Source organism: Haplochromis burtoni, unplaced genomic scaffold, assembly GCF_018398535.1.
Source record: "Haplochromis burtoni strain Fernald_Lab_line unplaced genomic scaffold, NCSU_Asbu1 Contig_378, whole genome shotgun sequence".
NCBI classification, from domain to species: Eukaryota; Metazoa; Chordata; class Actinopteri; order Cichliformes; family Cichlidae; genus Haplochromis; species Haplochromis burtoni.
In genome coordinates this window covers 460,017-473,397 of record NW_024582739.1, presented here as the reverse complement: position 1 = coordinate 473,397, position 13,381 = coordinate 460,017, and the positions used below count along the sequence as shown (strand labels likewise).

At 41.0% G+C, this 13,381-nt stretch overlaps 1 protein-coding gene across 4 annotated transcripts in view; it reads right to left on the bottom strand.

Moving 5' to 3' along the window:
- The window catches only part of kcnab2a (potassium voltage-gated channel subfamily A regulatory beta subunit 2a), a 96,284-nt gene that overhangs the window by 57,374 nt on the left and 25,529 nt on the right, over positions 1-13,381 (bottom strand). For 3 of the 4 annotated variants that reach the window (XM_005943630.2, XM_005943629.3, XM_042229076.1), the window contains exons 2-3: positions 3,324-3,488; positions 19-60 (exon numbers count right to left, since the gene is read on the bottom strand). In XM_005943630.2, the coding sequence (XP_005943692.1) occupies positions 19-60; positions 3,324-3,400 (119 nt within the window). In that variant the 5' untranslated portion in view covers positions 3,401-3,488. The remainder of the gene's footprint in view (positions 1-18; positions 61-3,323; positions 3,489-13,381) is intronic. The other variant, XM_005943632.3, reaches the window with a different exon arrangement.

Sequence of the window (13,381 nt, the reverse complement as noted above, 5' to 3'; positions counted from 1 at the left end):
TCAGACACACAAAGGTACCTGTAGAACTGCAGCTGTCGTTTGGGGCTCCCATAACGAGCGCTGAAGATAGCAAGGGAAAGGAGGAAAAAGGAAAGCTTTAGTTAATAAAAGCAGGAAAGGAAAGGAAAGGAAAGTAGTGTTAGCAGTGGCAAAGAGTTAGATGCAGACACTAAGATGGTGTTGAGTGTTAGCCAGAGAGGGAACAAGTACGCAAAAGTTATGAGGGAGAAAAATAAAATACTGCATTATAAGGAGCTTTCCCAATACATTGTTTGTTCTATATGTTGGCTCAATGAGGATATGTATGCAGATAATGTATAACACTCAAATTGAGATGACGTCATTAATGAGAGTTCGAGGACAAAACATAAAACAATCATAACAAATTCATACTGTAGCAATGTACACATACAATACTTAATGCTTTATTTTCTTTTGAGTCCAGGCAACATGACTTACGCCTTGAAATAAACTGTTCCCAACAAGTACCAGGGGAAGAAAAACAAACCAAAAAAAAACCCTAACACACACAATATAGTTTTATGAAACAACTGAACTAGAAGCATTTTTTTATTGCGGGGCGATCGTGGCTCAAGAGTTAGCAGTTCGTCTTGTAATCAGAAGGTTGCCGGTTCGAACCCTGGCTCCGACAGTCTCGGCCGTTGTGTCCTTGGGCAAGACACTTCACCCGTTGCCTACTGGTGGTGGTCAGAGGGCCAGGTGGCACCTCTGTCAGTGCGCCCCAGGGCGGCTGTGGCTACAATGTAGCTTGCCATCACCAGTGTGTGAATGGGTGGATGCCTGAAAGCGCTTTGGGGTCCATAGGGACTAAGTAAAGCGCTATACAAATACAGGCCATTTACCATTTTTGATTAGTATATATTACAATTTAGTTATTTGGCCAAAGTAGTAATTACACAGTAACCCTTCACCAGGTTTAAAATCATAAATCATTGTTTGTTGGGAGCTATATGGAAGCATTATGCAGGAATGCATAACGAATGTGTTTGCTTAATCTACATGACTACATAACACTGAAAAACCATGTACATTTTGTTGTGTTGTACAAGTTCATATTAAACAAGTACTGATGAAAAATAAACACCATTTAGTAAAAAATATATAGATGATGTGCTATCAATATTTCATCAGTGTAACCATGGCATTACTTTACATCTATCATCAGAAATAAAGCAACACTAATAATGCAGCTGAAGTTGTTGCTCCATTTTAAGCCATTAATTTAGTCAAATGCAATACTTATGCAGTGACTCTTATTGATGATTGTGAAACTGTGGACGTGAGCTAGTACAGGTGAAAAGCTCAAAGGCACAGCTGCGCTAGTTAGAGACCACAGTTAAACTCAGTAAAGACAAAAATGGTAGGTAAAGATTTCCTCTCATCAACTTCCACTGTTCCATTACATGAATCCAAAAAGTGCTCTTTAACTTCTGTGCTGTGCAGATCGCAGAATATTACAGCTCCTGCATCCTATCAGTTCATAATGAATGCAATGTTAAATTCACACAGAGAACCGATTAACGAAAATGAACAAATTAAATGGTTGAGTATTTGGCGCCACTTGCTGGTGAAGTTCCATAGTACATGATAACACACAACTTAGTCCATTAGAGTAGAATAGAATAGATCTTTATTGTTACACTGTTACAAGACCAATGAAAGACAGTTTGGCATCTCTCCATTAGCAGTATGTAGATTTTTAGATTAAAATTGCTTTAAAATAAAAAAGATAAAAGATACACAGATATATATTAATTCTGTGTGTGTGTGTGTGTGTGTGTGTGTGTGTGTGTGTGTGTGTGTGTGTGTGTGTGTGTGTACCCTATAGCACAAATTAGGGGTCCATTTCACTTTAGCAGAGGTGTACAAGCCATTTTTAGAGAACAGTAAAAGGTTATATATGCACACACATATTATACAGTTGTCAGAAAAAGTTTACATACACTCATGCTGGGCATGAATGTTTGGTAATTTGGGGTTTTGATGATTTCTTTGAATTGTTCTCTTACCATGGTGGAAAGACTGTTCAGCATTACATCTTTAATGACTTAAAAAGAAAAAAGAAGAAGAAGAAGAAGAAGTTGGTGCACAAGTCTGAAAATATTTTGGATTTTCTCTAATCCACACAGGGTCAAAAGTACACATACAGGGTCATGAATACATCCCCACTGTTTAGCAAGTTGCTCCTTGACTGGACAATTTTTGGTATCTGTGGATGCATCGGAGAGCAACTTAATAACTTATTATCATGCCCAAGGATATTTTGGCACGCAGACTGGAGCAGACAGGGATTGAAACACCAATCTTCTGATTAGTTGTTCTACCACCTGAACTATAGCCACCTCAGCAGTAGTATTTGTAGTCCACAAATTTTCAATAGGACTGAGCTCTGGGCTTTGTGAAGGTCACTCCAGATGGTTAATGTTAGCTTGCTGAGCGTAGCGAGCCAGAAATATGCTAGAAGCTTGCTGAAGGCTACCAAAGGTGTTTGGCTCCTATGGGACATATAACCAAACATTAGTGGGGGTGTAGTTATACTTTTGACCCTGTGTGGATTAAATTAAAATCCAAAATGCACCTAACTCTTGCCTTTTAAAGTCAATTTAAAATGTATGCTGTACACTCCTTCCACCTTCGGAAGAGAACAGTTCAAAGAAATCATTAAAACTCATTCATGTCCATGATGAGTGTATGTAAACTTCTGACCACAACTGGAAATACTGGTAACTGTGTACATGCATGTGAAATGGGGGACAGTTTGTGTACTTACTTTCTCGGTAACAATAACACAGGCTACAGATTTTAAAGAAAGCGCAAGTGCCTTAAACCTGCATTTTTTTCTAATAACCACCATAGGCGATATCTGTGTTGGCAAAAAGATTTCCAGTCCTATAGAAGTGACTAATTTTGGTTCATACTAACTGAAACACTGTTCATTTTGGTAAAACTGTTCATTCTTTGTGTCAGAAAGAAGAATTACCCAAGCTTTAGCTAACTTGCGATTAACAAATTGTAAGAAAATGAGCAAGTAGCTTGACTTTCAGCTCCGCACCCTACATCACACCTGATTTTAAAATAGCCTGATGGCAAGAGTGAAACCACTCATCCTGAGGCTTTACAAACCAATAGGTGACGTCACAGTTTGTCTTTTATACCGTCTGAGGGAATATGATTAAACGCCCACAGGTAAATCTTTCATGTCTAATATCTATACTAATTCATACACTTAATTTGACTGAAACATGAACTTACACGTGACAAAATGTGTTTGCATCTGTCTGTGTTCGCATCCATCAGCTTACCTGTAGATCATGCCCGGTGAGCCAGTCTGTCGAAGGGAGAGGCGAGCGGGGGAGTCTGTGGTAGATTCAGGATACATGGAGGCAGGAGGGAAGGGGGATGTGGCCAACCTGCCGGGGGTGGAGTTCTTTCACAGGGACCACAGGGTCTATCACTTCTCAGTGCCTCTGAAAGAGAGCAAGCGTGTGCACTGGTTATTGACAAGCTTTTTGTCAACATTAGAATAGTAATAAAAAAACAAAACAAATAAACATAAATAAATAAAATCCCACCCTCATTTAACTGTAAAGCCATTACATCAGACTGAGACTTCATCTCAGCAATTCAAATGTTTCAGATATCCGTTGCATGTTTAAATTGAAGCACACAATTCAAAAAACTTTAGGTTTTCTAATCAGAAAATGAACTACAATACTAGCACTCTTTTAGCGATAGTAATGCCAGTAACTGGCCTTATTCTTAATCGGCTCCCTTATAGACCAATTATCTATATGGAAAAAAAAAAAAAAAGATGGCCTAGACAGTTTTTCAGCCTCAATACAAGTCTTTTGTTATCTCTGTGTCTGAACACATTTAAGAAACAGAACAGAAAAGAAAAGAGTTCCATGTGAATCACTGCCGTGATTTTGATGTGATTGTTTTGCCTGTCAGTGTCAGAGAAACATGCCAACATTGATAAAAGGAAATGATGTGCGCTGTGGCATACAACTGATGGACTATACAGAATACCATCCGTAACTGCAACACTGCAGTTCATTTTATTTTTCCCTGAATAGCTGAATATAAGAACCGCATGCTTGGGTTGTGTACACTAAATAAAACACATAATCCACAACATGTCACATTCACTGCCACATTTCCAGCTACAGAAGCCTATTACACTTGTTTGACCACCCACATTAAAAGACTGTATGAGGTCAAATAGATTTTATCTGAAACCACACACCCCTGAAAGAATCAGGAGGAAACAGGTTAATTAAACAAAGGCACACAAGCCCTCCCAGAACAGCAGCAGCACGTATAACTGGATAATGACCTTGAATGATCCAATTAGTACGTCAGTTGAGCGCTGAAGCTGGTTGGCGTATCGGAGGTAAAACGTAGTCACGAATAAACACCTCTCCAGATCCGATTTGCCCCAACTATCCCATGCCGAGTAAATGTGCCACTTTTGCTTACACTTTGAACCCAAACCTAGAAAACATCCTGTATTAAGTAAAACAAGAATCTTAACAAAAGTAAATGGCCCGTATTTATATAGCGCTTTACTAGTCCCTAAGGACCCCAAAGTGCTTTACATATCCAGTCATCCACCCATTCACACACTGGTGATGGCAAGCTACATTGTAGCCACAGCCACCCTGGGGCGCACTGACAGAGGCGAAGCTGGCGCCACCGGACCCTCTGACCACCACCAGTAGGCAACGGGTGAAGTGTCTTGCCCAAGTCCAAGCCGGGGCTTGAACCGGCAACCTTCCGATTACAAGGCAAACTCCCAACTCTTGAGCCACGATCGCCCAAAGTAGCTGGGTAGGCCTGACACCTCCAATTTTCACAGGATTTGTTCTCAACTACACCACTAGATGGAGTCACGTCCTCATTCTGTAGACATGAGCTGAATGAATAAACCACCAGACCAATTTAACCTCTTTATTTTCCTCCAGCTCAGTGATACAAAGTGAATATCCTAACAGAGATCTTGAGCAATCAGGAAATGACCAGTTCATACAGCAGGATAATTAAATGCTCCTAGTCCTTTGATAAAATACAGTAAAAACTAAGGCCGAGAAAACGAGATGCACACACACTAACTCCTTAGTTCATCAACCTGCTTCGTACTGTACATTTGAGTGTTCCCTACAGCAAACCACAGCTGATTCACTGCTTAGAGCAACTTGATTCTATGAATAATTCACATGTCTGTTGGAAAAGCAGGCTTATGCTGTAAAGAGGTCTGTAACAAGCGAGCTGGGCAAAGCCTGGGTGGGTTGTTATGTATACACACACATTGAAATTAACAGCCATTACCGTAAGTTAAAAACAAGAAAGTATTTCACATTGACATCATAGTCTGTGATGAAGAGGAGCGGCACTGATGTTAACCCAGTTTTCTGTGGACATAAGAGGGGTATAGAGGAGGAAGCATCTATGTCACCCTGACAGAGCTGTGAGCGGAGAACCTCATGTTACCCTATTTCACCAGTGGCTGCACTCACGTGACTCATGGCTCGTAACGGACATCGAAATGATAACGTGAAGGTGACTTTCTCCTCCCATCAATTTCCCAGGCAGCGAATACATGTCCCATGTTCACAAGGACGCGTTTAACGCTCCCTGCCCATTCATTTCGATCATGACACAGTGGATCACAGGTCATTCCAGCTATCGGATGATGATGATGATGATGGCATGACCCTGATGGGCAAAACGCATGACAGTAGATTTACTAAACAGCACAGCAAAGTCCTTGGGGATCATCATCTCTCACTGATGTGGATCAGAGGACACATTGTTTTGCACACAACCCCATTGACTCGGATTGACAGCCAATAAATACATGTTGCATGTAAGATGATTATCAACATTTAAGTTTTCCAGCAAGGTTGAAGGTAAAGAGCATTTGTACAAAGCCACTCCGATGCTATTGCAGTCTTATATTTTGCAATATTTGACAAGCTTAGGACAAAAACATTATTTAAGAATATATTATTGTACATTATATGTTGCACTATGTGGAGAAGTAAGAGTTTTTCAGTTTTTCCACTCTAACCTTCACAGCAAACAGCTTATGTGATTCTCAGAATTCTTTGAGAGTAGTTTGGAGTTTATATGAAATAATAAACAGAAATCAGATTGTTTTAATGGTTAGAAAGGGAAAGAACAATAGCTCCATGTAGGAACATCATCATCGTCAAAGCACTCATATCTTACTGGCCGTAACTCTTACTGTAACAATGAATCCAGTCAAACCCAATCAAAAATTAATGAAAGCAACGCTCCATTCTAGGAGTCTGACCTGTATACAAGCACAAATAGCAAATGCCCATTAAGACAAGAGCAAAACATTCGTAATTCAGTTAACCTTTAAAGCAAGCATCACACTTAATGCAGCATTTCAGATTTTTTAAATCTATGACAAATGCTACATCGCAACACAGTTATCATTGTCAATTACAATATGAGAAGACAGGAAATTACAGCAGTAATCAAATCTTTAACACCGAGGACAGGATATAATGCATGCTGAAGACATCAGTGATCTGATCCACTCAGACACAATTAAAGTAACAATCACAACAATAGCACAGAACTCATGCATACCTGCTGTGTAACAGTTATTCAGACAGTTGGTAGCTATTCTAGTTTAGATCAGGATACCACTGTCTGGTTAAGCCTCCAAATTTTAATGTAAAGCAATTGCAAGCTCCATTACGTCACAAAACAAACATTTGTGAAGTGATGTGATAGAAGAGTGGAACAGAAATTACTATGCCTTGCTTTGTTCAATAAACATGGGAGCAGAAATAAGGAACAGAGGTTTGACTTGTAGTTTTATGTAGTTGGTTATTATATATTAAACCCATTAAGAAAATACTTTTACTGTGCGACTGTAGCAGATTGTAGAGCAATGCACCAGTCTCTCAGAGATGCCTGTAGAGAGCTGCAGTTGGAGAGGATGCTGCTGCTGACTGCAGCAATGCGGTACACTACAGACTCATCCAGGCTCAAGTTAGAGGGCTCGGATTTGCTGCACTAATGGGCCAAGGTGCACTTTGCAGATTAAAACTACAGACAAGGAAAGAGTGTTAAAGGAGAAAAAAAAGGAGGTGATATTGCAGAAAAACTGTCCCATTTCCCAGATGGCTCTTGTTGTAACATGCGAGATTAGACAAGCAAAGAAACTGTGGGTATGACGAAGTCTGGAAGTATTTACTACGATTGCTGTCAAGTCCTCTCTACAACCTTCAAACTCTAATACGCTCCTGATAAAATTCCTGCTTATGCCAAGTACATTTGAAACAAAGGAATCAATGTGCATTATGAACAAACAAAACAGACTTCCTAGTTTGTATTTGATCTTTTCAGTGGTGCCCTGTAGCAAGCAGCAACACACCCACACCAACGCAGCCCCTTGCTTTTCTGATGCAGTGTTTCAGGTGATCTCAACACTGCCTGAAGCATCGATAGTTATGCGTTTTCCAAATGCATGTTTACAACAGTGGTGGGACAGACTATTGATACGGGAATATGTCTTATGGTTTCCTTGTGCAATATTTATTATTAAATACATTGTATGGATGTTTCTTTTTAAACAAACAAGGACTCGAGGCAAATTTCCCTGTCGTTTTGACAAAACACAAAATAAAATTATGAAGAAATATTTCATAACCCCTGATGGTGATCAAATTCAATTAAGCAACCCATGGTGAAGAAGAAACTCTCAGTGGCAAATAGCAAACAGCATGGGAAGCTAATCACAGAGGTAATTAACTGAATTCATATATTACAGTTGAAAGATAATGGTAATGCACACAAACACAGACACTGTAGCAAATAAATACATAAAAAAGGCAAAAGTACTAATTATTTATTTTTTAAACAAATACTGTGATGTATTACAATAATTTTGGGGCCTATACTGACTATACTGAGTCCCACAGCTAGTTTCAAATACAGGCTGACCAAACCAGGGTTTTTATCACTGATACCAATATTTGATGATATTAGCCAATATTTTTCTGCTTCAGACACACAAAATCTAAATAAATTACACATTTTTATGTGTAGTTATTTATGAGGCCTTACTAAGATAACACAACAATGCAGTTTAAAAATTATTTTATTTTGACAAGTTGTGGATTACTCGTTTGAGTCCCTCCTACCACTCTGGGTAGAACCAGAACTACCGCCATAATCTATGTTTTGCTGAAAACTGACGGATTGACAGATTTGATAATAATTTTATTATTGCTCAGTGCTTAAGTGCTCAGACTTGACGTAGAAGCTTCCATGTTATTTTCAGCCCAAACATGATGTAAAAGAGGCCAACAAAATGACTCCCAGAGAAATGAAGTATTCCAATCATCCATCCTCTTCTGCTTAGAACAATTAAGAGTTAAATGTATTTTAACTGGTAAATATTTATTTTAGCACTGGTTACAAAAATCTGCTAATGCTAAAATATGGAGAGAGGTTGTGGTTAGAGACTTGAGACTGAAATGAGAGATGGTGCCTCTTGTGACAGACATCTATCTACATAGCCTCTCTTAAGCTGGCCTCATACACCGGTCTTTTCCAAACAAAATGCAAAATTGAGTCACAAAAGGCAGTTCTTCATGCTTTCCATCCATAAATCCACCTACACCCAGCCTAAGTGAACTCCCTCTTGAGACGGGGCTTACGTGAGCAAGGCAAGCAGGCAGGCATTGCTGGCCTGGAAAGCACAGTATAGTCCTGTCTAGTATGTTGACAGCTGCAGAAAACACACACACACACACACACACACACACACACACATACACAGAACCGAGCAGATGGCTGCGGAAGAGGGAGACAGGCTAACAGACGAGAACTGCCGGGGATATCCTACATGGGAGATCAGTCAGGCAGAGAGAGAGAGAAAAACTAACCTAACCTTGTTCTCCGGCAGGCTACAAAGAGGATTCAGATGGAATTTCCTCTTCTTCTTCAACGACATGCATCAAAGGATGAAAGTCAAACCCATATTAAAGATGTGAATCCATGCTAGTGCATCATCTTTACCCTCATCATCAGAGAGACAGTTTATGATTTAATAAATGGCCTCCTCTCTGTTAAGCTGTGGAGGGCCCTTGATTACAGAAACAGTGCAGGTCACTGCCTGCCAACTGGGAGGGGGGAAAAAATAGCTAAGGCAATTTGCATAAATAGCCTATTTATACAGCAAACTTCTGATACAAATCCTCCTCCCCCCAGTTAAAAGAAGCTAAAAGAGCAACTGAGAGCCCTCCTGTCAGGAGTCATTAAATTCTAGGACAGCTGCAGATGTTGTCCACACAGACATTTCCCACATATTATGGTTAAATTTTAAGCCATGTCCATCATCAGCTGCTGTGACTGGGCCTCAATAGATTACAGTTTAGAGGCAACTGTCTAATATAGGGCGTTCTACACTCAAGTTATAATCTTTAAGACTTGAATTCTATCAAACCTCAGTTTTGATACTATATATGGTGTTCGTTTTTATTTCCAGCAAAAGTCAATTACTGTTTTTCACTGGCATTGGCCAACGCAAACACTTTGGTCAAACACAGGTAACAATAAAACAACAAAAAGCAAAAATAAGATTGATCATTATGCTTTCACTGCTGTAACTGAACATAAATTAGCTGTGGATTATCTCCATGAAGTCAATTATGTACCTGCCACTACCTCCTATTGTACAGCATGAGACATATAGTGCCAGGCTGCTTTTATCACTTACAGCATGAAGATGAATCAGCACTTTGTATGTCCCAGCTCAACATTTCCGTTCCTTTGTGCTGACTTGTAGTCTATCCCCAATATGAAAGCATAGTGCTACATAAGCTCCCACAGAGATACTATTCACTACAAACACAAGTCAGGTTTTCAGACCATCTGTGAATATGAGAAGAATGAGCACAATACTGTGAGGCTAGTTGGCGAAGGGACTGCGCAGCTAACTTGGGCCTGTGAACCTGTAATGAAGCATTTGTTAGCACTGCAGGGAGAGAACATGCTGCAGTGAACCAGGAGCACAGTGAAGAACACTGCAGTAGAAATATGAAACTAGATTTTTATTGTTCTCAGTCCAACCCGGCTCTCCCTCTAGAAACCAAAGACAAATAAATCAAATCAAGTTCAGGCCTGGAGAGCTCAGTGTGATGTGAGGAAATACCTCTATTTTGTGCCAGCTTTGCTTTACATCACAACACTTGGTATTTGATGCGTAAATGTCCGAAGAGACCTGACCAAGCAGGAGAACTACAGGCTGGAAACCTGCTAACCCACACCCACTTCAAAGCACAGACACATTGAAATGACTTGTGTCCTTGCTTTTCTGGAAGGTTCAAATACTTCTGACTTGCCTTTGAAGACAAGTGACTCCAATATGATCTTAACATCTATTCACTATGTACAGCCTGCCAGCCTGCCCTGTTTTGGGGTTGGTTTTTTTTGTATCCTTGCTCAAGTACTCAGTTGATATCAGGGCTGTCTGCATCACTGCACTCGTAATGACACATGGGCACAGGCAGGCTGTACAGAACAGTTCAATATTTAGTTCTGCATAGGTGAGCAGAAAACATTAAGTCGTCACAAAAACATAACTGGGCAGAGCGACAGGGAGGAGGTGATCAATACTAAACCTGGGCAGTTGTTTGGAAAGCCCACGCAGCAGTTAAAAGTATAATATAATGACACCAGAAGATTAAGTCTTCACAATACATGCAACTTAACAGACTATACCTGCACAGGCACTCTACTACAATACTCTGTGCACACTCTCAGTGGCACACCTAATGGCCTTGCTTTTTGCTGATGCAGCCAAAGAAAGACACCTTAACATTTCTATTAATAAATACTGCATTGGCTTCGTCCAAACAGAGAGCAGGTCTTAGGGTGTATGGATAAATGATAGATAGAGCCTGAAGTCACAGCTCTGTCTTAGTTAGAAACTAAAAAAAGAGACATTCACTGGCTTACTACAACAGTATTCATTCAAATATAAACCCAGAGAGAAGACCAATCAGAAATCTTCAGAGGTTACAAGGTAACATCATCTATGGTATAAACACAGACATAGTAACAGTAGTTGTATTTAAGTTATCTGCTCGGTGCCTACGCAGATAACAGAGTAGCTGATAGGAGCTGGTCGATATCAATCTTCGGCTTATTCATTTTCCATTTATACAATTATGATGGTAACTGAAATAAACCCCTAAATAATTCAGACAATCTTTTATGCATTTTCTTAATGTCTTCCCTAGTGTCCAACCAATCTTCTTCTAGTTTAACTATAGAGAGAAAAAAAAAAAAAGTTTAAAAAAAAAGTGAACGGCATCTACACCAACACAATATACAGGTTCGTTCGTCCCTAGTCATCACATATAAAAGCCCCTGATACCTCTAGTTTTGTATTTTCCAGCCACAGAGGAATAAATTGTCTCCCCTCTGGGAGCTTCCACACCACTCTGACGGATGCTTTTTCTAACTGACAGGGAAAACAAAGCGAGCGTGGTCCAGAGTTTCAAATGAAATCTGGCGCAAATGCAGCAAGTGGCTGTCGGCTCTATGAACAGACTGAGTGGCCCCAGCAGGAGCAGGCCTGCAGTGATTAGAAAGCAACACACACACACAAACACATACACCTTCTGGGGAACAGGACAGAATAGGGAAAAACGCTGCCTGACAATAAGGAATTAGAAAGGAGGAAGAGAAAACTGCAGTAGAGTAGAGATTGTAGGGAAAGCTGAGGAGACACCGGAGAAAAGACCGCTCCAAGGAGACTCTTTCCTGTAAAAATCAGAATCAGAATCAGAAAGGGTTTTATTGCCAAATGTTGAGCAGGTTTACAACATTAGGAAATTGCTGCGGTGCTTCAGTGCAAACATACTGTCATAAATTGCGCTTAAATAGACATGAAAAAAATAAAAGTAAGAATAAGAATTAAAAGTGCTACGTAGAAAGATATATACATGAGTGCAGGTGGTGATCAGTGCCAAACATGGAATGATGCAGTGAACACAGCGTAGGGTCATGTGTTAGTGGTGGGAACAGTCGTACGGTTATTGTTCATGTGTCCAACAGCAGAGGGGAAGAAACTGTTCTTATGGCGAGAGGTTCTGGTGCGAATGGACCGGAGCCTCCTGCCTGAGGGGAGCAGGTCAAACAGACTGTGTCCAGGGTGAGAAGGGTCAGCTGAGATCCGAGCTGCACGCCGCAGTGTCCTGGAGGTGTACAGGTCCTGCAGAGATGGGAGTCTGCAGCCAATCACCTTCTCAGCAGAGCGCACAACACGCTGCAGTCTCTGTTTGTCCCTGATAGTGGCTCCAGCGTACCACACGGTGATGGAGGAGGTGAGGATGGACTCGATGATTGCGGTGTAGAATTGCATCATCGTCCGTGTTGGCAGGTTGAATTTCTTCAGCTGCCTCAGGAAGTACATCCTCTGCTGGGCTTTCTTGATGACGGAGGTGATGGTGGGCTCCCACTTCAGGTCCTGAGTGATGGTGGTACCCAGGAAGCGGAATGAGTCCACAGAGGTGATGGGGGTGTCAGTCAGGATGATGGGGGGGAGTGGGGCTGTGTGCTTCCTGAAGTCCACAATAATCTCCACTGTCTTCTGGGCATTCAGCACCAGGTTGTTGTGGCTGCACCAGGACACCAGACGTTCAACCTCCCTCCTGTAGGCAGACTCATCCCCGTCCGAGATGAGCCCAATAACGGTGGTGTCATCTGCAAACTTGATTAGCTTGACAGACTGGTGGGTGGAGGTGCAGCAGTTGGTGTACAGGGAGAAGAGCAGAGGAGAAAGAACACAGCCCTGAGGGGAGCCGGTGCTGATGGTCCGGGAGTCCGAGACATTCTTTCCCAGCCTCACATGCTGCTTCCTGTCCGTCAGGAAGTCAGTGATCCACCGGCAGATGGGATCAGGCACATTCATCTGGGAAAGCTTGCCTCGGAGATGGTCTGGAATCAGCGCTATGGATCACTCTTCCCACTCAGATATTTGACTCCTGTGGTAATGATTTACACTAACGTGACTACTAGGGTTGTTCGATATAACGATATATATCGGATGACGATATAAAAACGTCAATCGTTTCATTTTACGCAATCGTTTGTTTCGTGGTGTCGCAAAATAAACTGTTTACGGTAATATTTTTTTCATTCTTTTGATGGTCACTGTAGTGGCTATATTAATTTCTTAAAGTTCTCTCTTTCTCTATATTTTATATAACCACACTACAGACGGACAAGCGCCTGTTTTTATGCTTGTCGTTAGCAACAACGACGGTAAACCACGCGTGTCCGCTTGTTTCCACATAAACCTTTCACA